This window comes from Diabrotica undecimpunctata, chromosome 4 (genome assembly GCF_040954645.1).
Source record: "Diabrotica undecimpunctata isolate CICGRU chromosome 4, icDiaUnde3, whole genome shotgun sequence".
NCBI lineage: Eukaryota > Metazoa > Arthropoda > Insecta > Coleoptera > Chrysomelidae > Diabrotica > Diabrotica undecimpunctata.
In genome coordinates this window covers 142,070,803-142,093,897 of record NC_092806.1, presented here as the reverse complement: position 1 = coordinate 142,093,897, position 23,095 = coordinate 142,070,803, and the positions used below count along the sequence as shown (strand labels likewise).

Below are 23,095 nucleotides of genomic sequence, written 5' to 3'. Positions count from 1 at the left end.
GTTGTAGAATTTTTAAGATTAAAATTTTAATTTACGTATAATATTACTATAGATGGATTCGCAGTAAAAGTTCTGTACCCTTGATTAAATGCAATAAATCAAATATTAAACTGAATACATTATAATAAAATCTGTTTAATGTAATATTTCCTTCGCTTCGATTATTTTGCTTTCGATTAATCGCACCAGTTTCGAAATATGAGGACATCTTACTTATTAGTTAATAATTTTAACATTTGAGAAAATATTCTATTTGGTGATTTTAATTGAATTAAAAAATTAAGTGCATAGAAAATTATAATATATTACAAGTAATTTAAGTTGACATAATTAAATTTAAGAACTTTGATTCTGATTATATCGATAAAGGATTCGATAACACAGTCTCGATGTTATGAATACACTAAGGTTCAAACAGTAACCTCACTTTTCACTATATTTTAAAACCAATATTTTTATTAAAGAATTAGTTGATTAACTTGGTTGTGAAGTGATATTATACAATGAACTTTTTAAAATCATTTATTTCTAAAGTGCCAGTACACCCAACACTTGTTTCAATCGCGAAAACTGTTGTTGAAAAGAAAAGTCTAACAGATATTTCCACACTGCTTTCGACTCAATTTTCCGCTCTTCAAATTCAAGGTAAGATATTTAATATTTATGTTCTTATACGTATTGTTTTTTTAATGTTTGCTCATTGATTGATCCCTTCTATTCACGAATATAGACACTTTTGCCTCTATATTCTGTGCTTTTATGTTTGAGTTTCTGTGCTACATTATTATTTACTATATGTGATTTCTATTAATTCTTTCATTTCATTTACTTACGTTTTACAATATGCCTGTGTTTATTCCTTGAAAACTAAACCGCTAATGTCAATAAATTTACTTATAGCTACTTAGATAGAAATTAAATAGTGACATTGAGAGATATTCCAGATAATCCCTTTCAAATCATATTTTTAACCACTGTACACTACTTATGCCTACATTCAGGTAACAAGTAACTAGACTGTATCATTAAAATAATTCTAGGAAATATAAAAATACATTGATTTAACAATTGGGTACTAGTGTAGTAAGACGGAACAAGGTTTACAGAGATGAAATTGCTTTTTGAAGATAAGAGACAACATGTCAACTGGAAGAATGATCTGACCCAGAAATTCTGGAATCTGAGGTTAGATCAGTGAAGACTCAAAAGAGGTCATGACAGCCTGCATGTAGAAGTTATTAAAATATTCTATTCGAAGGATCTCAATTTGTTCAATTTAATATGATTCAGGTAAAATTCCAACTGATTGGTTAAAATCAACCTTTTTCACCACTCTGAAAAAGTTATATGTAAAGATTGTAGTGACTATCGATTTATAGTTTATATGAACTATGCTTTGACAGTTATTCTTCTAGTCCTACACACTCGAATATATTTGAAATGTGTAGAAAATAGTGGAGAAACACAAATGGAAATAAAATTCAACAGAGATCTATCCACAGAAACCTTTCTGTGTATAGAAATACTATATAAATGAGTATGTCAAGGCTTCATATTGTCACCAGTACTTTTTACTATTTATGTGGAAAAGATATTCCAAGTGGCTCTGAAAGAAGAAATTAGAGGAATTAAAATTAACATAATTTTAATAGACAATAAGTGTATAATATGCAGATGATAAGCAAATATAGCACCAATTGTAGAGGATTTTCAGCACATATTAGATGGGATTGATGTCTTGGGTCAATGGGCCTTGGAACATTTTGACTTTGGACTAGATCAACACAAGAACAAATTTACATTATTAGGTTGACAGATCATAATAGATATCATCTTGAAAATCAATGAAAATACCATAGACCTGAAAAAATGGGACTGCAATGATCATTACTATGATCAGTTTAGCTGATCAACTTAGCTTGATCATTAACTACGAATTATTAACAAGAATGATTTACAAGAACAAAATGTCAGACTTAAAAATTTCTGCATGTTACAGCATAAGGCCCATTTTACTTTATTGCACGGAGACATGGTCTCTTAAGGTTAGAACACTGAACCACATTGAAACATCACAATGTTGATTCTATGGAGACTTTTATGAATGCCATGGACTGCACATCTCACAAATGAAGGAATTTTAAGAATTGATGGCTATGAGCGAGATCCACCTCCTCCTCTATCCTTTATCCTTCATAAGGATGTGTGACGTTATGGTATTTGACGAATGGTTGCTATCCATTCTTCTCTCTCCTGGGTGCGGTATGCTGGCTCAGACAGAGAGTAACCTGTAGCTCACTTTATTTGGTCTGATCATCGGAGTAACAATCTTCCTCAAGTTCTTTTACCATCTACCTTGCCTTCAACCACCAACCTCTCCATGCCATCCATTCTGTAATGTCTGGTAATGTGTCCAAAGTACCTCAATATATTTTGGTTGATGATTGGAACGAGATCCACTCAACATAATTAAGGAGAGAAAAATTTTCTACTTTGGCCATATCCTTAGTGAAAGTATATACCACATTCTCAAACTAATGTTCAAGCAAAGGTACAGAGATGCTGAGACCCAGGAATGAAACAACCTTCCTGGCTGGCTAAGAAACATAAAGATCTGATGGAACATCAAAGATGTAACCACCCTGTTTAGAAGAGCTGTAAATGGCATTCTACAGATATTTGAAGAATACAGACTTATGGCTAAGGATAAGGCACAAGAAGATTTGCCAGTTCAATTTTATTTCTTCAATTTTTAATACATTTTGTGGCACAATAAACTAAAGCTTATTTCTTCATTAAAGATAATAGGTTCTTCAAAGATTATCCCATTTAAAAATTTGTTAAGACAAAATGGTTCAACTTTGGTAACCTATAAAGAAGCTCTGCTGCAAAGCAAATGGAATTTTGTTACAATAAGTTTTTTGTCAAGCTCTACAAGGTGGGGGGTGTAAATGATATATTTTGAGAATAAACCAAACAATGTTTGAAATTAAAATTACATGTTTTTTGTTTTGACATATCAATTTCCAAGGAGAAAATTATAAAAATTGAGATAAACTGTAAAATACTGTTTTTGTCAACTGATAGTAAATCAATTCTTGACAGTTTAGACTTACTTTGCCCGTTAAGTGTACCTTCTTAACAATTAAACAAGGTCTGCAGTTTCCTTGTATTATTGTCTGCAGCAGTAACGGTTAAAACATTATTTTTAACACTTTTGTGTTTGAGAAGAACTAGAAGAAGACTAGAAAAGGTTTGTCTATTTTTACTGTTTTTTTGTTCGTGAGTTATTTGCCACTAAGTTCCAACACAGACCATGCGTGTCAGCTAAGTATTGTATTAGAAAAACATGGCTGAACCAATTATCAGCTGTAATATTACGCTTTGATTTACTTATGAGCTCTATGAGGCGTTTTGATAATATGCAACATTTTTGTTAGATAATTCGTAAGGTGCCTTAGGCTGTTTACCTGCTTAAATCTCTAGAAATTAATAATATAAAACATTCTTAAATTTATAAGTGCAAAAATTTTTAAAGCAAAAACGAGCATCTTCTCCTAAAGGGTTCAAGCTTTTCGTCCAGTATTACGTTTTCTACAACGTAGTAGCAGTAGTCTGTCTATTAATCTACTATAATATGTGCTACAAATACACCAACTTGATTAAAAATTAATTTTCTATAATATTAAGATAGGTATATGAAACACAAAACTTATTTAACATGAAACACAAAACTTATTTATAATTTGTTGAGAATATGACGGTCATTTAGATAGTTAAGTACAAAATTGCAATTAGGTTCTAAAACTTCTAATATATTGTAAAGTATTGAGCGTTTGTGTCTTTCGTTAATATATTTAGGACAATCCACCATAATATATGCTACAGATATACCACAGTTACAATATTCACATAGAGGGAGATTTGATTTAGAGTTAAAGTAACCATAAATTATTCTGCTGTGCCCTATATACCGGGTGGTCCAATAAGCCGATCTCTCGGCTATATATCAGAAACTATTCATGTTAAAATTTTAGGAGAAAAAAATCCTTAGTAAAAGCGGCCAAGAGAAATCGCTGGAAATAACTTTCAAGTTTCTAGGTTAACCGCTAGGGGGCGTAACCTGTGAAGAAAACTTTGAAAATCAATTTTTTGGGAAATATGCCCAAATATACCAAGTGTTAAATAAGTCAACTAGAAAGAGGCCCCAATTCTGCACAAAGTTGTTCAAGTAATTTTATTTTATTTTTTCAAATAAAGGGTGGGGGAGAGTGGGAAAGTATTTGTGGATAAATACTTATAACTTTGGTTTGGATCAACCGACTTTAACGAAATTAGTAGCATTAGAAAGAGTGTGGATGAATTAATTTACATCTACTATAAAATAATTGCATTTAGTTTTAATTGTCATAAGTAGAGGGTACTTTCGAATGGAAAAAATAAAAATTTGTTTTTCTTCAAAATGTTTAATGGAAACACCTATTTATTGTAAATTATAATGGAACTGGATTAAATTCGTAACAAAATGGCGCAAACCGCATAATAGTAGCTTTTATCGAACTCGAGATATGAATAAAAACGCATAAACGTAAGTAAGTATAGTATTGACTCACCCTGTATTACAAATTAAATTAAAAAATAAGTCAGTAGGTAGTTTCAAATTTTTTTATAGCAGAAGAATCTTAATGTTGATACCTATTTTGACCATTGTTGTTTCATATGATTAAAAATAGTTTTTTCGAAACTAAGTAGGCTACGACAATGAATTTGACGGGGAGTTCATATTGTTTATTTATTGACAGCAGTCAAAACATTGTTAAGAAGTGTTATATTATAATTCGAATTGAAGATTGCACCTTTTTTAATAGATATTAATATTGGTAATATTAGTAATTAATTATCGAGTTTGGAGTGATTGGAGTTTATTTCGAATGTCACCAAAATGCCGCTATTGCCTCACGTATATATTCTGTAAGATATCCTGACAGGAGACATTATGGCAAAGAAGAATTTGAAAGAAAGGTAAGAAGATTAAGAGAAACTGGTAGTTTTCATCGTCCTTGTTTTAAACGACGTAGTAGAGGTATGACCGAAGATAATTCAATCAATGTTCTTGCTTTAATTTAACAGAATCCACATATAAGTAGTCGGCAAATCTCTATAGAATTAAACATACCTAAAACTACTGTTCTAAGGATTTTAAAACATCACAGGTTGGTTTTTCATATTATAAAGTGAACGTTTAGGTCAGAAATTTGGAATTCCCTTTAAACTTTAGATTCAACTGTTATTTTAATATTCCAATAAAAACGGCAACACGGCGCTTTTATCCTTTTATCCGTTTCTTAAAAATTAAAAATACTTATGCACGATTTATCTTATGAAACAATTGTGGATTTTTCAAGATTTTTTGAGTTTTAGTAAATATAGTGGTTTCTTTTTCACCAATATTTGTTGTTCTGTTTTTTAGACTGCATACTTATCATGTAGTTCTCCAGCAAGCTTTACATGAGAGAGATTTTGATGCAAGGCTGGATTACTGCAATTGGATGTTAGGTCTGCTAGACTTTGATAGAAATTTAAATGGCGAAACATATTTGGATTTTCTGGAAAATCAGTTGCCTGTTTTATTTATTGGCCTGTAAGATATTTGCTTACAAACAAGAAGAGATATTATATTACAACATGACGGGTGTCCTGCGTACTTTTCCAGACGAGTTCGAGATTATTTGTATGCAAGTTATCCAAATAAATGGATTGGAAGGGGAAGTATATTTTCATGGCCAGCTAGATCTCCAGACTTAACATATCTGGACTTTTATCTGTGGGGAAGATTAAAGGACTTAGTGTACCAAACTCGACCAACCACGCGAGACGACATGAAACAGCGCATTATAAACGCAATAAATAGTATATCAACAGCTGAGATTGAAACATCTGTTATGTCTACGCGCGAAAGATTACCTCTTTGTGTGGACAAATATGGAAAACAATTTAAACATTTAATTGGACATTAAGTTTTAATGATCGAAATATTTGTATGATCTTTCACATATTTCATTTTAAGTTATAATAAAGGGAGAGTCAATACTATACTTATTTATGTTTCTGCGTTTTTATTCATATCTTGAGTTCGACAAAAGCTATCAACATGCGGTTTGCGCCATTTTGTTACGAATTTAATCCAGTTCCATTATAATTTACAATAAATAGGTGTTTCCATTAAACATTTTGAAGAAAAACAAATTTTAATTTTTTCTATTCGAAAGTACCCTCTACCCATGACAATTAAAACTATATGCAATTGTTTTATAGTAGATGTAAATTAAATCATCCACACTCTTTCTAATGACACCAATTCCGTTAAAATCGGTTGATCCAAACCAAAGTTATAGGTATTTATCCACAAATATTTTCCCACTCTCCCCCATCCTTTATTTGAAAAAATAGAAAAAAAGTACTTGAACAACTTTGTGTGGAATTTAGGCCTCTTTCTAGTTTACTTATTTAACACTTGGTATAATGGGGAATATTTCACAAAAAACTGGTTTTCAAATTTTTCTTCACAGGTTACGCCCTCTAGCGGTTAACGCAGAAACTTGAAATTTTTTTGAAATGAAAGGAATTTTTTCTCCTAAAGTTATAACATGAATAGTTTCTGATATATAGCCGAGAGATCGGCTTATTGGACCACCCGGTACAAACAAGCGACTTGAACATAACTGATAGTCAATGCTTGTTTAACACTTTGCATTTTTACTGTAGTCTTAATAGTGTTTAGAAACAATTGTGGCATATGCCATTCATTTTCCCATATACTTAGCACTTTTCATTCAACGAAACACTTAAAATCGGATTTGTATTGGTTCACAGGTAACATGATCAGCTTTTTCGTTGCCTTGCAAAAGAGTATGAGATGGGTTCCAAATGAAACGAAATTGCTGTTTTGCTTCGTTCAGAGGATATAACTGTTGTTGAATTAGGTAGCCTATGGGATTATATGCTATGTAATTATTTTATTCATGGCCTCAGCACATATGTTGCTCTTGGTCAGTGTCAGGTTGATTTCAGTTTCTTCCTTACATATCTGATCAATAAGGATACCTTAGCAAGTACATATCCACCTTCTCGAATTCTACAATTGATCCATCCTCCGCCTCTGATTTAAAGGAGCCCATGGTGTATTAATGAATGGGTTTAAGTCCCATTTTAGAGCTTTTCCGAATCAGTCTTTTTGCTATACTTGCCAATTCTTTTCCATTTTTTGCAATAAGAAACACATCATCAGCGTACGCTAAGCATAGATGCTCTTTCTATAAAAGAGCGGAACTATTTATCCCACTAACCCTTACAGTTTTTTCTAGAACTATATTGCATAGCAAGGTAGACAGCGGGTCTGCTTGGCGAACACATTTTTTAACTTCGAATTCTTCTGAGACTGTACAGTTGCATTTCATAGCACAAATGGTTTTTTTTAATTGTTATTTATACCAATGTTACTATTTTTTCTGGCACTTGGAATTCTTTTATCGTTTCTATTAATTTGTTTCTGTCTATTGTAGCTTAGGCGGCATTGTAATCAATGAAAAGTACTTCTGCTGAAATGTTGTATTCATAGCAATTGATCAGGATTTGTTTTAGCATGAGATCATTTAGCATTTGATCAGTTGTTGATCTTTCTTTCCGAAATCCTTCCTGGTATTCTTCTAGATTCTTCTCTACATATATTTCTAATCGTTTTTTAATTAGTATGGCGAGCACTTTATATATTACCTCTAATAAGGATATTCCTCTATAGTTTGCACATTCAGTTCTATCTCCCTTTTTGTGTATAGGAATTATGTATAATCGACTTATTCCATTCTTGAGGTATTTCTTCGGCATCCCGCACTTCTAGTATTAGCTCACTAAGTTGCTTTATTAAATCCTCTCCTCCATATTTTAAGCTCTCTGCCACAATGCCGCTCTCCCCGGGTCTTTTTTGATTTTTCATATCTTTTATTATTTCTTCAATTTCTTCTCTTGTGGGCTTTGGTATTTCTTCTATTACTCTTTGAGGTTTAGGAACATTATAATTTTCTTCAGTAGTCACTCCACCATTTAACAGTTCTTCGAAATATTCTTTCCATCTTGCATATATTTGGTCCACTATCAGGTTGCATTGTTTATCTTTTATATTCATCGTTCTTCCTCGTTACCCAGTTTTAATGTATTTTAATTCTTTGTATAAATTTTTTATTTCGCTTTTCTTGTAATTTTCTTCAATACGCGTTACTTTTTCATGCATATACTTTCTGTTCCGCTCCCTTAGGATTTTCGTTACTTTTTTCGTTGTTTGGCATACCTTTATAGGTTGTTTAATTTTTGCCATCGAACAGCAGCCCCTCTACACGTTTTCACATTTGTTATTAAGTTAGCGAACTTCTCTTGTATTAAGATGTGGTCTATTTGATTAGTTTCATTTGATCCCGGGATTTGCTACGTTCCTTTTAATGTATTCTTTCTTCTGAAATTCGTACTCATTATTTTTATCCTGCTTTCAATTGAGGAGTTTGCTGTAAGAAGGATGCAGCTCCATATTTAGACTGTTTTGGGTGGAAACATATGCTATAATTTAAAAAAATTGGCGGATTGACTGGTATAAGAACGATGCAGATCCGATAATAAATAAAGGAATTATACGCCTTTATGGATCTGCCTCCTCACTCATTTGATGCAAGAAGGGTGCAGCTCCGTACCTGCATCCTTTTTGCATCAAACGATTGTGAATGTTCGGTGATTTTCGTGGAATGCAAGATTATCTTCTGTTGGCGCTGGCCGGCAGGGCAGCTGATTTGTTTTGACTTGTTATAATTACTGTCGCTATAATTACTGCGTGGCTTGCGTTTTCATGCGGTTTAATTGTTCGTGTAAAAATTTAATGTCGTGTAAAAATGGGTGAAACCGAGTCAGATCCGTTTAGCGCTAGTGAGTCAGACTATTAACCTACAAGCTCTGATGAAAGTTGTTTTAATAGTGATGTCGCAGAACCTTCAGCTAGGAGGATGCATGCAAAGAAGAAACGTACCTCTGTAAAAAACAACACATTGAACCTGTTGTCAACATGGAGCCCACGGAAGAGCCCCCAGTTGTTCCTGTAACCAAAAATAGAAAAAGTGTCAACCCCACTCTCTGGAAAAGAAATATGAAAAAAAAACTATTGCAGAAGGGAAAATGTATACGAACTAGAAAGGAATACAGAAGGGACCGAGATTAACTGGATCAAACTGCAACTGCAGGTACAAGTGTTTTCAGAATGTGGACGAAGAAACAAGAAAAGTTGTCTTACAAAAGTTTAACAAAATAGGCGACAAAGATTTGCAAAATACCTATTTGGAAGGGTTGATTCAAACTACTACTATTCAAAGAACTCGAAAAAAGATTAATGAAAGGCAATACCGCACTTGTTCCCACAAATACTTTATAAAGCTGGGTAAACTATCCAAACGAGTTTGTAGACATGTTTTTGGTTCAATCCACGGCATATCAAGGAAACATGTAGATCTCATTGCTCAAACTTTTCGTGACAGAAATATTGCAGCGCCACCTAGTAACAAAAGAAAGCATACAAATAGACCCAACTGAAAATCTAACGAAACACACTTTCCAAGGCGTGAATCGCATTATAGTGTAAACAAATCCCGTCGATTCTATTTATCTCCAGATCTAAATGTAAAGAAGATGCATCAACTCTATTTGGAACGTTACCAACCAGAGTGTTAGCAATCCTAAATATAAACCCAAAGTTCCCTATGACTTCTACTATCTATACTTCAAAGAAAACTTCAACTACAGACTTCAACAAACTTAAAGATGTGATCCTCGACGAAAATGAACGAAAAGTTTTAGCACCTTTGACCTTTGACTTCAAACAAAACCTTCCACTTCCAAAAATTCCTGCTGTAGAAGCTTTCTACAAACGCCAGTTGTGGACATACATCTTCTGCGTCCATTCTGGTAAGACAAATCAAGCACACTTTTATATGTATGATGAAACTACGGCTTGAAAGTCACCAAACGAGGTAGTGTCATTTTTGTACCACTATATAAAAAATATACTCCCTAAAAATGTTAAAGTTTTATACCTTTTCTCCGATAACGCTGCTGCGCAAAACAAAAACTCAGTAATGATTCAGTTTCTGTATTTGCTGGTGAGAACTAGGTCTATTGACAAGATAGAGCACCGCTTTCCTGAGCCAGGACATAGCTTTCTTCCCTGTGATCGCTGCTTTGGAGTTATTGAGAAGTTTTTAAGGAAGAAGGACTACGTTTTTAGCCCTCAACAATATGGTGATTTTGTTAAACAATCGTCCGAACAGTTTATTTCCATTCTGGTAAAACAAAATATGATCCTGAACTGTAGTGGTCACTATGAAGGACATTTTAAAAAAGTTATCTCAGATGCAGAAAAGCAAAGATTCCAGATATCCAAATACCGAATTTTCCAGTACAGCAATAAACATTTAGATGGTATTAAAGTCAGTATATCTACTGGCCTTCCGAGTTTTCACTTATTCCAAATCTTGAGAAACCTTGACAGCGACCTCTCAGTTTTTTCTGATATTCCTGTCTATTGCAATCCTATACCTGTCAAAAAAGCTAACTATGTAGATGTAATGCAGTTGGCAACACGATTCGTTACTATGGACCAAATGGTTTTTTACACCCGTCTCACAAGTGATGCAGCCATGGCAGAGAACCAGAAAACCGAATCATCTTGAACGGATGATGACGACCAGGTAGATGAATGAAGGATGTGTTTGCCCGTGTGTTTAATGTTTTATTTTTTTTTCTGAATGCTATTTTTTGACACCAACCTGTTTTTATTTTACAGATTTTTTTGTATTTTTGTGTAGTAGACAAACCATAATCGTTTGATTGTTGTAACCGAATAAAAGAGTTTTTGTTGGAAATTTGTTTTTTTTTTCAAAAATGATGGTAAAGAAGCATTATTTCACGTGTTTGGTGCAAGAAAAATGCAGGTTCAATCTTTTCAATTTTTTCCAAAATTATCTATTTGTATATCATCATCATCCAGCCTCAAGAGTCCACTGCTGAACATAGGCCTCTTCCTCATGTTTCCAACCCCGTCTATCTTGCGCCGCTCTCATCCAGTTTTTATCGAGTCTTCTTAAATCGTCCGTCCATCTTGTAGGTGGTCGACCGACGCTTCTCTTGTCTTCCCTTGGCCTCCATTCCAATAACCTCTTTGTCCATCGCCCATCTGTCATTCTGGCTATGTGTCCTGCCCATCTCCATTTTAGTCTGGCTATCTTCTCGATGATGTCAGTCACTCCTTGTATATAGTCTCAAGTATTGACTAAATCTGTTTGTCATCGATTGATATTATCTCTTTCAGGTTCAAATAAAAACTTTTATTAAAAAACAGTTTTTTTCCCAACATTTACCAAAGATGGAGCTGCATCCTTCTTAAAGCAAACTAATCAAATTTTGAATGTAATCAATATTTGGCCATTATCATTTGTATTCATGTTATGATTCAAATGACAAAAATGTGTAAAAATAATCAAAATTTCAGAATCCACTCACTTTAGCTCGATGTGGCCACCTTTTGCCTTGACTATGGCCTTCAAACGATCAAAAAACGAGTTGCATGCTGCACGAATGTGATCTTCCGGTATTTTGGCCCATTCACGTATAATTGCTTTCTTCAGCGCATCCATACTGGCATATTTTTTAGTCCTCACCTTGCTCTCCAAAATGGACCAGATAGAATAGTCCATCGGATTTGCGTCTGGCGAATTCGAAAGCCATTGTGTGGATGAAATGAAGCGTGGAACATGCTTTTTAACCATCCTTAGTTCACACTAGTTTTATGAGACGGTGCCGAGTCTTGATGGAACGTCCATGGTCTACAACCGAAATGTTTGCGTGCCCACGGCTCTAAACCAGCTTCTAAAACATTTTCCCGATAATAAGTTGCATTGACTTTGACACCAGATTCAATAAAACCGATTGGAGAGCGTCCATCGGCGGTTACAGCTGCCCATACCATTACTTGAGATGGGAAATTACTTCGGGTGGCCGTTCGTAAGATCAAACTTTCATAGGTGCGTTCGGTCAAGTAAACACGATCATTTTGAGAGTTTATGAACTGCTCAATCGGGAAATTTTTCTCATCGGAGAACACTATGTTCGGAAATTCGCCACGTTCGGGCTAGCGTAACAACTCCTTTGCTCTTTCAAGCCGAACTTTTTTTTGCTTCGGTGTAAGATTGTGTGCTTTTTGGAACTTGTAAGACTTGACCTTGAGCTCCTTTTTCTATATTCGTTGCATGCTTCGCTGGGAATATTTTCAGTTCTTTGGCCATTTGATTACCACTACGACGTGGATTTCGCTCAAGTCTAGCCTTCACTTTCCGAAGCGATACACAAACATTTTATTCACTGTGAGGTGTTTGAGCTGACGAACAATAGCTGGTTGTGATTTTCCAGTTAAATATAGCGCAATCACACTATTACATTTAAATTCCATTGCGAATAACTTTTGTTGTATGTATAAAACTTAGATGCAAATGCTTTTGACGGCTTATAAACATACTGAAGTGTTATCAGGCCAACTTTGACGTAGCTGTCATTATCGATTTGCCAGATATATCGATGTGAAGTTGGTAACAGTTCAATTGCGTAACCCTGTATATCTTCTCTTCCAACTATAATTTCTGAATATCTTTGTTTGACCTATTTTCTTGCCTCTGTTTATATAATTCTCTCTTCTCTTTTATTTTTTCTAAAACTTCCTTTCACCACCACCAGGTCTCTTAATTTTCAAACATTTTTCCTGACGTCTTTCCAAGTATTTCAGTAGCAGTTTCTCTTTAGCCACTCCGGTGGTATTTCACCCATATTAGTAAGATATATTTTTAACTAATGTATGTAAAACATGTCATATTCTCGCTAAGTGACTTCGTTTTTATAAAAACCATTTAAAATTAATATTGTATTAACCAAATAAAAAAAGTAATATAGTATTTTGTGAACCATATTAGGAAAATAAGAGCCGTCTACAAGTATACAACCAAGAAACTTTATTTAAATTTTATCTTCCAACAAGATTTTACAAAAGCCTGCTCTAAAAATACCAAAATAAAAGGTATGAAAGCCTTTTACCATAACTCTAAGAGAAACTACATATTCCATTCTATCCCGTAATTGCGGTAGATAACAGTGACCGTCGGAAATATTCCCTTCTCGCGTTATACCCCGTTATGCCTTGAATTCACGTAAGCAAGCATGCAACTAAGCGACCGAGTAAAAATGCGTCTCATGCTCCTGTCTCCTGTTTGTTGTTGTGTGTGGTCGACATCACCGCATTTCCAACATAATCCCCGCATATTCCCGTTCGACTTAAAACTGCGTGAATGCCTGTGGATAGTCGACATTGGACATTGCGGTTGCCGGTGACATGTCACAGGACCGCTAAAGACACAGCGGCGTGCAGTTTATTTAGAACTGTATTACACATGGCATTACTAGTTACACTATTAATTCATTTTAAATTTCGTAGTAAGTAGTGGATTAAGAAATTATTTTACTTCTTCTTCTTGTGCCACTTCTATCGGAGATTGGAAATCACCACGGCTATCCTGACCTTGTTTTCAGCTGACCTAAAGAGTTCATTAGTGGTACAGCTAAACCACTCTCTCAAATTACGCAGCCATGACATTCTTCTACGGCCTGGATTCCGTTTTCCTTCTATTTTTCCTTGCATTATATTTTGAAGTAATGCGTATTTATGTCCTCTCATCAGGTGACCCAGATATTCGAGTTTTCTTCTTTTGATCGTTGACAAAATTTCTGCGTCTTTTCCTATCCTTCGCATTACTTTCAATATTTTTTATATTGTTCTGCTTGAGAGTCCAGGCCTCTACACCGTATAATAGCGTGTTAAATACGTAGCCCCTTAGCATTCTTAATCGGAGAGAGATGCTTATATCTCTGTTGCAGAAGAATTTCCTCATCTTTATGAAAGTGGCCCTGGCAATTTCGATACGTCTTTTTATTTCATTGTTTTGGTCTCCAGTTTCGTTTATTGAAGGACCCAAGTATTTGTAACTTGATACTTTTTCAATTTGAATGCTGTTTATACTAATATGTGCTGGTTGTGTCATGTTCTTACTGAAGACCATATCTTTTTTTGATATTGATACTTATGCCATAATTGTTGCAGGCAATATTTATATTTGTAAGTAATCGTTGTAATTCTTCTACTGTTCTTGCAACTAGTACAGTGTCGTCTGCGTATCGAATAGTATTTAAAACCTCTCCATTGATTACGATTCCTTCGTTTGCTTGCAAAAGGGTTTCCTGGCAGATGCTTTCACTATAAACATTAAATAGCAGCGGTGACAAAATACATCCCTGTCGTACTCCTCTACGTATTTCTATTGCTTGTGATATCTCATTTTCTATTTTGATGTTAGCTTTCTGATTCCAATATAGATTAAGGATTATTCACAGATCTTTATTATCTATGTCCTTTCTTTCAAGAATGTCTTTTAGCTTATCATGGCGTACTCTGTCAAACGCTTTTTCAAAATCGATAAAACATGCATGTACTTCCATATTTACTAATGAAGAGCAAATAGATACTGTAGATGCAATAAGTCACTTATCAACAGATATCCAACTTAATTTTTCTAAAAATAAATATTTCTCATGTTTTTTTTTGGACCTTAAAGACGTTGATACACTGTGTTAATTTAACAGTAATGCGTTCAAAGTTATGCGAACTACGGTAATCAGAGCATGTATTTTCTAGACCTTAAAGGCGCTTATAGAACAAACCAGATTCTTGAAACCATAGAGAACAATAAGAACATGAAAGTATTAAAAACATGTAAATCCACTGGCAGGAATAAAATCATAAAGATAAAAGACGACCATGTCTTAAATGTGGGCTCAGAGGATCTCCCTGAAGTAATAACATCAGAAATTAGAGCCGCCCTAAAACAAATGAAAAATGGGAAAACACCAGGACAAGATAAAATTACTTCAGAGATGCTAAAAATGGGAGGCACTGCATTAGAAGAGGCACTGAGAGCATTACTGAATAAATGCCTATTGGAAGGACAAAGACCAAAAGCATGGAAAAATGCGGAAGTCATTCTACTTCATAAAAAAGGGGACGCCGCAAATATAGAAAACAGATGGTCTCATAAAGTGGCATTACCTCGAGAAACAATAAGAAGCGTGGGAAGACCCAAAAAGAGATGGATTGGCGATATAACAGCTGTAGCTGGATGAGAATTGCAAAAGATAGAAAAGTGTGGAAGCAATTGGAGAAGGCCTATGTCCAAAAAGGATAAATAAAGTCTGAAGAAGAAGAAGAAAGGCGCTTACAAGACTGTGTTAACCTAACAGTTATGCATTCAAAGTTATGCGAACTGGAGTTGTTCACAAATTTATTCGCTAATATAGTAAATATTTTTAGCAACCGAACTTTATATATCAGTGACCATAGTAATGAGTTACATGGTCCAATAATGGTATAGCACGACATTTGGTGACTTCGTCCATTTGGTGACGAAGTCTACTTATTGGAAAATCGAAGAATCCAAGAGCTTTTAAAAATATTCAAGTCAACTGTCTACCCACCTAAAGGTTTGTTGTTTAACTAGTTCGTTTGCGTTGTTAAGGCCTACTTAAAAAAGAAAAACCTACCAAGAAAAGCGATTCTTCTTTTGGACAACATGCCATCTCATTCAGATGGAAGTTCGTTGGCTAGCGGTGACGTGTCAGCTGTTTTCTTGTCACCAAACGTCACATCTCTCATTCAACCTCTGAACCAAGGAGTTTTAGAGGCTATGAAATGGAACTATCGTCGAAGGCTTCCCTAAGTGTTGTTGACCTGAATGACTGTGACAGCAGCCTTTAAAAAGATTGCCGTTAACAATATGTCTTACGGGATAGCTTCAGCGTAGGATGATGTGAGAGTAACAATTTTGCAAAAGTTATGGCGAAAGCTTTTTCAAATTGAAGCGAGAAGTGACTTAAAAGATAACAATAACTGTATTGCTGAAATAGTAGACCTCCCTAATCAGTTACCAACGGAACTGCCGATAAATGATGAACGTCAACGGGTGGATTATGCAAGATCAGCAAATGGAACTGACTGATGATACACTCGCCGACATGGTTATCAACTCACACAATGTCATGGAGGATGACACAGATGAGATGAGACAGATGAGATTGAAGGCGATTGGAGCTGCCGTCCCCCACTTTGAGCAACAAGAAGAGTCAACCCACACAGATGTGCTTCATCTTCAGCGTTGGCGCAACATCGCAGAATCAAAACGAGGCCAGAAGTTGACGCAGAAATCTATCAAAGACTTTTTTAAAACCTGAAGATGATCCAGTACGTAAATGTTTTCCTCTCTATATATTTTAAGTGTGTACTCTGTATACAAGTTTACATACCTGCTTTAATTGTGCATAGTAAACTAATTACATGCGTCATAACTTTTAAATCTTTCGTTTATTTTAAGCAACTACCCAATTTCCGCGTTATCCGAGTTTTTCGGTATCCTAGGTATGCGTGGTCTCAATTAGCTTGGATAATGGCCAGTCTATTGTACCTATATTTCTTAATACTTCATTTTAATAACAATGAGTTTTGTTTTCTTCTAATGTTGCTAAATTTTTGCCTGGAGCTCTTTTAAGACATATATTTGATCTACCGCTCCTATATTCTTTCTGAAGTCACTTTAACTATACTGTCTATACTCTCATTCAGCCTATTTTGATCATTATTGCCAGTACTTTGTACTGTACCCTGTATTGAAGGAAGATATATTATTTTTTCAATTCATTCTATCTCCTTTTTTAAATTTAGGACAGCGTACTACTTCTGACCATTCTTTCGCAGTTTTCTTTCCTTAATATTATTTTTTTTTTACAAATTCGTGCATTTTGTCTGTGAATAGTTTTTCTACATATTTATGATATGATAGGAATAGTCCTTCTGAAATACAATCACTTTCTGGGCTTTTCTTTAGCTTCAGCTCTGCAATTATTTTGTTGCAATAAATTTTTTGGTTTTTATTAAAATGAATTAAAAGTGTACGACATTGGAAAAAGGATAATGACCGTTGGTCGGCTTTTCATATATCCGAGATGCGTCACCTGCTTGCTAGTGCCATTGCTATGCCGATGATTGTTTTGGTGTTCGCTGAAGCAAAGGGTGCTTGATGATGAGGCGGGGGCGCAAATGCTCTCTAAAGAATGGACCACTGTTTGAAGTGTCAGGGTTGGAGTTATAACCTTATATGGTAAATATTGGCGTATTTATTAACAATACATATATATTGAACCGTATTAGACAAAAACAACTAAAAAAAATGAATGTTTTGTTTTTGATGAAATCCATTTATGTTTAGAATGTAAATATGATATATATATATATATATATATATATATATATATATATATATATATATATAAGGTTCTTGAACTCTTAAGTGGAGCATAGAGCTTCAGTGAAAACGCGCCATCGGGTTCTATTTTGCGCTAAGGCCTTCACCTCATTCCAAGACTTTCCTTGGCCTCTTATCTCGTCCATGATGGATCTTCTCCAAGTTTGTACTGGGCGACCTCTTTTTCTTTTCCCTTGGGGATTCCACTCTAGGGCAGTCTTTGCGATACTGCAACTATTTTTTCGGAGTGTGTGACCGATCCAACCCCACTTTCTGGACTTAATTTCATTTTGTACCCTCTTTTGTTCGGTCAGGTGTAGCAGATCGTCGTTTCTGATGGTGTTAGGCCAGAATATACGAACAATTCTTCGTAGACATTTGTTAACAACGACCTGCAGTTTGTCTGTGAGGGTGTTTGTCACTTTCCAAGTTTCACATCCGTAGAGTAGAACAGACATGACATTTGATCGGAATATTCGGATCTTTGTCCTTGTAGTATACTCGCCAGATCTCCAAACAGGGTTGAGCGTGCTGAAAGCTTGTTGAGCTTTTCGTATCCTCATACGAATATCGTCTTCTGTACCTCCGTTTTCTGTTATGACACTTCCAAGATACGTAAAGTTTTCCACATTTTCAATCTGCATATTGTCGATAGTAAATAGCGTGTTGTTCCTTGCATTTATTCTCATGGACTTGGTTTTACTAATATTGATTTTCAAACCTATTTTATTGGCTTCAGTGGAAAGTGTTTCCAATTGGTAAGCCAGATCTTGGAACCTTTGACCTAATAGACAGATATCGTCCGCGTATTCTAGATCGCTTAGGCGTGTGGTTAACGTCCATTGTATCCCTCTTGTGTCGGAGTCTAGTTTGGAGAGAACATAGTCTATAGCTATGTTAAAAAGAAACAGAGAAAGCACGCATCCCTGTCTAACTCCAGTAAGTACGTTGAATTCGTAACTGTTGATCCCATTGTGTGTCATGCTGCATTTCGCATCAGTATATAGTGACTTTATAATAGAAATTATTTTTTGCGGGATGTTTCTTAGCTCTAAAATTTTCCATAGAGCAGCGTGAGACAAGCTATCAAAGGCACGTTCAAAATCAACAAAAACCATGTATAGGGGTGTGTTCCATTCAACCGATTGTTCCATTATTACCCTCACAGTATTAATGTGGTCTATGCAGGAGGATTCTGGCCTAAAGCCTGATTGATTAGCTCGAAACTCAACCTTGTTTGTTATTCTTTTCAGTATGATGGTCGCAAAAATTTTATTTATGACAGTAAACAAGGGTATTCCTCTCCAATTTTTGCACAGTGTGAGGTTGCCTTTTTTTGGAAGCTTGATAATGTTACCATTTTTCCAGCCCGCTGGAATGTGGTTTGTTTCCCACACCTCTCGGATTATGGGGAGCAAAAGTTCAGCAGTTAGATGCGGATCAGCTTTAAGCATTTCAGCAGCAATGTTATCGATTCCCGGTGACTTGTTGTTTCTCAGAGATTTGATAGCTGCTATTATCTCCGTTTTGGAAGGCGCCTCGCAAGAAATATGCAAGTCTATATTCTGCGGGTTTTCGACTATTTCGTCTGCGTTATCTCTGGGAATACCTAGCATTTCCTGAAAATGCTCTTTCCATCTCTCTACTTGGTCATCTGTTGTAGTAAGCAATTCGCCTGTTTTGGATCTTACAATGTTCGAACAGTTGGACCCTTTTTGTGTTAGTCGTCTAGTAATTTGGTAAAGCTCCCTAGTTCTGTTGTGTTGTGCAGCTGTTTCTGCTTGTTTTGCAAGTTCTTCAGCCCACCTTCTTTTGTCTCTTCTTGCTTTTCTTTTAACTGATTTATTTATTGTTTAATATTCCTGTTGTCGGTGTGCTCTTCTTTCTTCTATCATTTAAATATGATATTGTTATTTTATTGTCTTTATTTATTTTTTCATTTGACGTTAAAAACGGTCAGAAATATTAAAGTACAAATCTGTATTGTTAACGCTTTCCAGATACGTTTACGTGAAAACTATTCAAGCCATGTATCATTTGCAACTTTTTTTACAAAATGCCTTTAACCGAAAGTGATGGGACTGAAATATTAATGATGATTGGTATTGGCGATAGAGACACCCAGATGTGAACCTACTTCATAATCTACGGTAAGCAGAATAGAGCGAAAATACAAAGAATTTCCATGTGAGGGATGCAGAAAAGCAAGGTAGACCAAAAATTAATGAAAATATTCAACAAGACACAATTTTGGCGGCAGTTGAAAATCCACACTGCACAGTGCGAGAATTACCTACGGATTTTGGTGTTGAAAAGTCTTCAGTATCAAACGTTTTTAAAAAGGTAAAATACCATCCTTATAAAGTACGTCTTATTCATGAATTGGCTGAAGACGACTTTGACCGAAGAACTTAATTCTGCGAGTATGTTATGAATCAACCTATCAATTTTATTGATAACGTTTTATTTTCGGACAAGGCAACGTTTTATTTGAACGGTCATGTTAACTCGCAAAACATCCATGATTGGTCTTAGGAAAGTCCACACTGGATTCAAGTGTCCTATACGCAAAGACCACAAAAAACAAACGTATAGGCTGGTATTGTGAGGAATACAGTCCACATTTTTTTGATGAAAATTTAACAGGAGCTTAATATCTGGATTTCCTACAAAATACATTAATTCCTGATCTGATCCAGCTTTTCACTGATATTCAAAGACCCACTAATTAAGACCGCAGAATTTGGTTTCAACAAGATGGTGCACTGCCACATTTCGCAGTAACTGTGTACGATTTTTTAAACAGAACTTTTTCACAACGGTGGATAGGAAGGAGACCAGTGGAATGGCCCCTATGTTAAAAACGAAAGTAATGGCCGGTTTACGATTTTTTAAACAGAACTTTTCCACAACGGTGGATAGGAAGAAGGGGACCAGTGGAATGGCCCCTAGATTACCTGATTTGAACATATTAGATTTCTTTTTATTTATTTAATTTAATTAGACAAGAAATACGTACAGAACATAACACCCGCTATGCTACAAAATGTTAAAAACGAAAGTAATGGCCGGTTCAGTCATTGTCTCACGATCAATAGAGAACAATTTGAACATTTACTGTAAATTTTCGTTTGTTTGTTTTTTTTAATGTATCACACTAATTGCATAATAGTAAAGTAGTTGTATAACAATATGTAATTTTATATAATGTGTTTATTACGTTTATTCCTTCATTTAAAGTAAATGTGGGTATAGTTGACAGTGTACTAGTAGTTGACATCATTCGTTTTGCTTTTATTTTAAAACAAGTTGGTGGAAGTTACAAAGCTTAGTCATCAGGTAGTTGTAGTCTGTGGTTTCAATTTACTTAGATGTAAAGTTGGCAATATTGGTGTTAGCCGTTTTGTAATGGTGTCACTGACGTTAAAGCATGTTACACAGACTACTATTTTGTTGAGGATTTAGAGTAAAAAATATTAATTTTTTACTCTAAAAAATGTAAGTAATTTTTTTATGTGAACAAACTTATTTTAATTTTATGGTTATTAAATTCTATTATTATTATTTCTATTTTTTTTTGTAATAATTTTATTAGAGCCGGAAGTTGTTATTTAACGTGTTTGGCCTTTTGAATATGTTAGGAAAGAAACCTTAAAATTATTTGTGGTGTGTCAACTACTAAAGCAAAGAAATTCCGATCGAGAAAACAACGTACCTGTTCTTAGTTTTGATTTGGAAAATGTCATTACATGTCCGAGGTCAGAAGTTTGATTTTTTTTTATATGCATAAATTAAATATTTATAATTTGACAGGTTATTACTCCTTCCGGAAAACAAAACTCCGGGTCTATAAAACTGGGCCCAATAAATAAAAACAACAACTGGTAAATTAGGTATAATAGAGAAATATACGAGCAGTATAGCGAACCAACTCTAGCACAACACACTAAACTGCAGAGATTACGGTGGGCAGGGCACGTGGTCCGCATGCATGAGAATAGAATCCCCAGAAAATTATTAAATGCAAGAATGCAGGGAAAAAGACCTGTTGGAAGACCTAAAAAGAGATGGGAAGACGAAGTCGATGAGGATGCCAGGAACTGCCTGTGAACGTGTTCATGGAAAAGAACAGCGGTAAATCGAGATGACTGGAGAAGCCTGTTGAAGGCGGCCAAGGCCCGATTTGGGCTGTATGCCATTGGTTGGATGGATGGAGGTTATTACTCCTTAACAAAAACAGTCTTCTGTGCGATATGGACCGAAGCCAGTGCTTTCCGAAAAATTTTAGACAGTTTTGGAGACAAACAATATCTCTGATCTAGTTACATGGAGCGATTTATGTGTATCCCAGAACAAAAATTCACTTATATCCTTTTGTGTGGTGGATGCATTGAAAGAATATCCCGAGGTAAGCAGTATCACAATGAAGTACTCAGTACCAGGTCATGGGGCTATCCAAGAAGTAGAGAACGTTCATAGTAATATTGAGAGATATGTGGAGAAAACAGAATTTTATTCACCTTTTACATTTATAAGAAATTTAAAATCTGTATTTTAAATATATCCATATCTCATTTTGCAGATGAAGGATGAAGATTTTAAAAACTATGAAACCAAACAACTAGATTTTAAAAAAATTCCGTTTGCCAAAGTAGCATCACTTAAATTTAGTCAGCATGCCACCGAAGTCGAATACAAGATTAGTCATTCTGAAGATATTTTTACAAAGATTTAATTGTTACCTCAGATTTCAAGAGTACTAAGATACACTGGTGGCCCTAAGACACGAGGTGGTCCAAAATTGCGTGGGGATTCAACACGCGGCAGGGGTAGTACTCGAATTGCTACAAACAGAAATAGACCATCCAGGATTCTAAACCTAAAACCAAAAATTTTACCAATTCGGAAAAAACTTTCTAAAGAAAAAATTGCTGCAATACAGAAAATTATGTCTCCATGCATGCCTGATATTGACAAACATTATTTTAGTCGCTTGTTAAACTCAATAACAACTATTTAAGTTAAATATTTTATAATTATTTGCATTATATTCTTATTGATGATTTTGATATATTTTCCAAATACTTTTATTTGTTTGTAAGCACTGTGCAAGACAACTACTAATTTGTAAACATTTCTGAAAATATAATAAATATTTAGGTGTATGTGGTAGATAAGACTTTATTAAATAATACCCTAAAGTTGTTTTATTATTTACTAATTTTTAAACAAGGGTGTATGTTGTTCTGAAGCTATTTTCTTGTGGCATTTTAAATTAATTTATATTTAAATGGGAATAAGCCACAATTAAAGGTTAAAATACGTTTATTGACGTTTCAATTTCCACTTCGGAAATCGTTCTCAAAATACAAACATTACTAATGTTTGTATTTTGAGAACGATTTCCGAAGTCGAAATTGAAACGTCAATAAACGTATTTTAACCTTTAATTGTGGCTTATTCCCATTTAAATATGTTTATGTTTGTATTTTGAGAACGATTTCCGAAGTCGAAATTGAAACGTCAATAAACGTATTTTAACCTTTAATTGTGGCTTATTCCCATTTAAATATAAATTAAGGGTGTATGTGGTAGATAGATTTAAATCATTTCTCAAG

The 23,095-nt window shown here is 34.7% G+C and overlaps 1 protein-coding gene across 1 annotated transcript in view; it reads left to right on the top strand.

The window, feature by feature from the left end:
- The first annotated feature begins 361 nt into the window (after positions 1-361).
- Positions 362-23,095, top strand: part of tko (30S ribosomal protein S12 technical knockout) — a 47,125-nt gene continuing 24,391 nt past the window's right edge. The window contains exon 1 of the mRNA XM_072530421.1: positions 362-645. Within this exon, the coding sequence (XP_072386522.1) occupies positions 504-645 (142 nt within the window). The 5' untranslated portion in view covers positions 362-503. The remainder of the gene's footprint in view (positions 646-23,095) is intronic.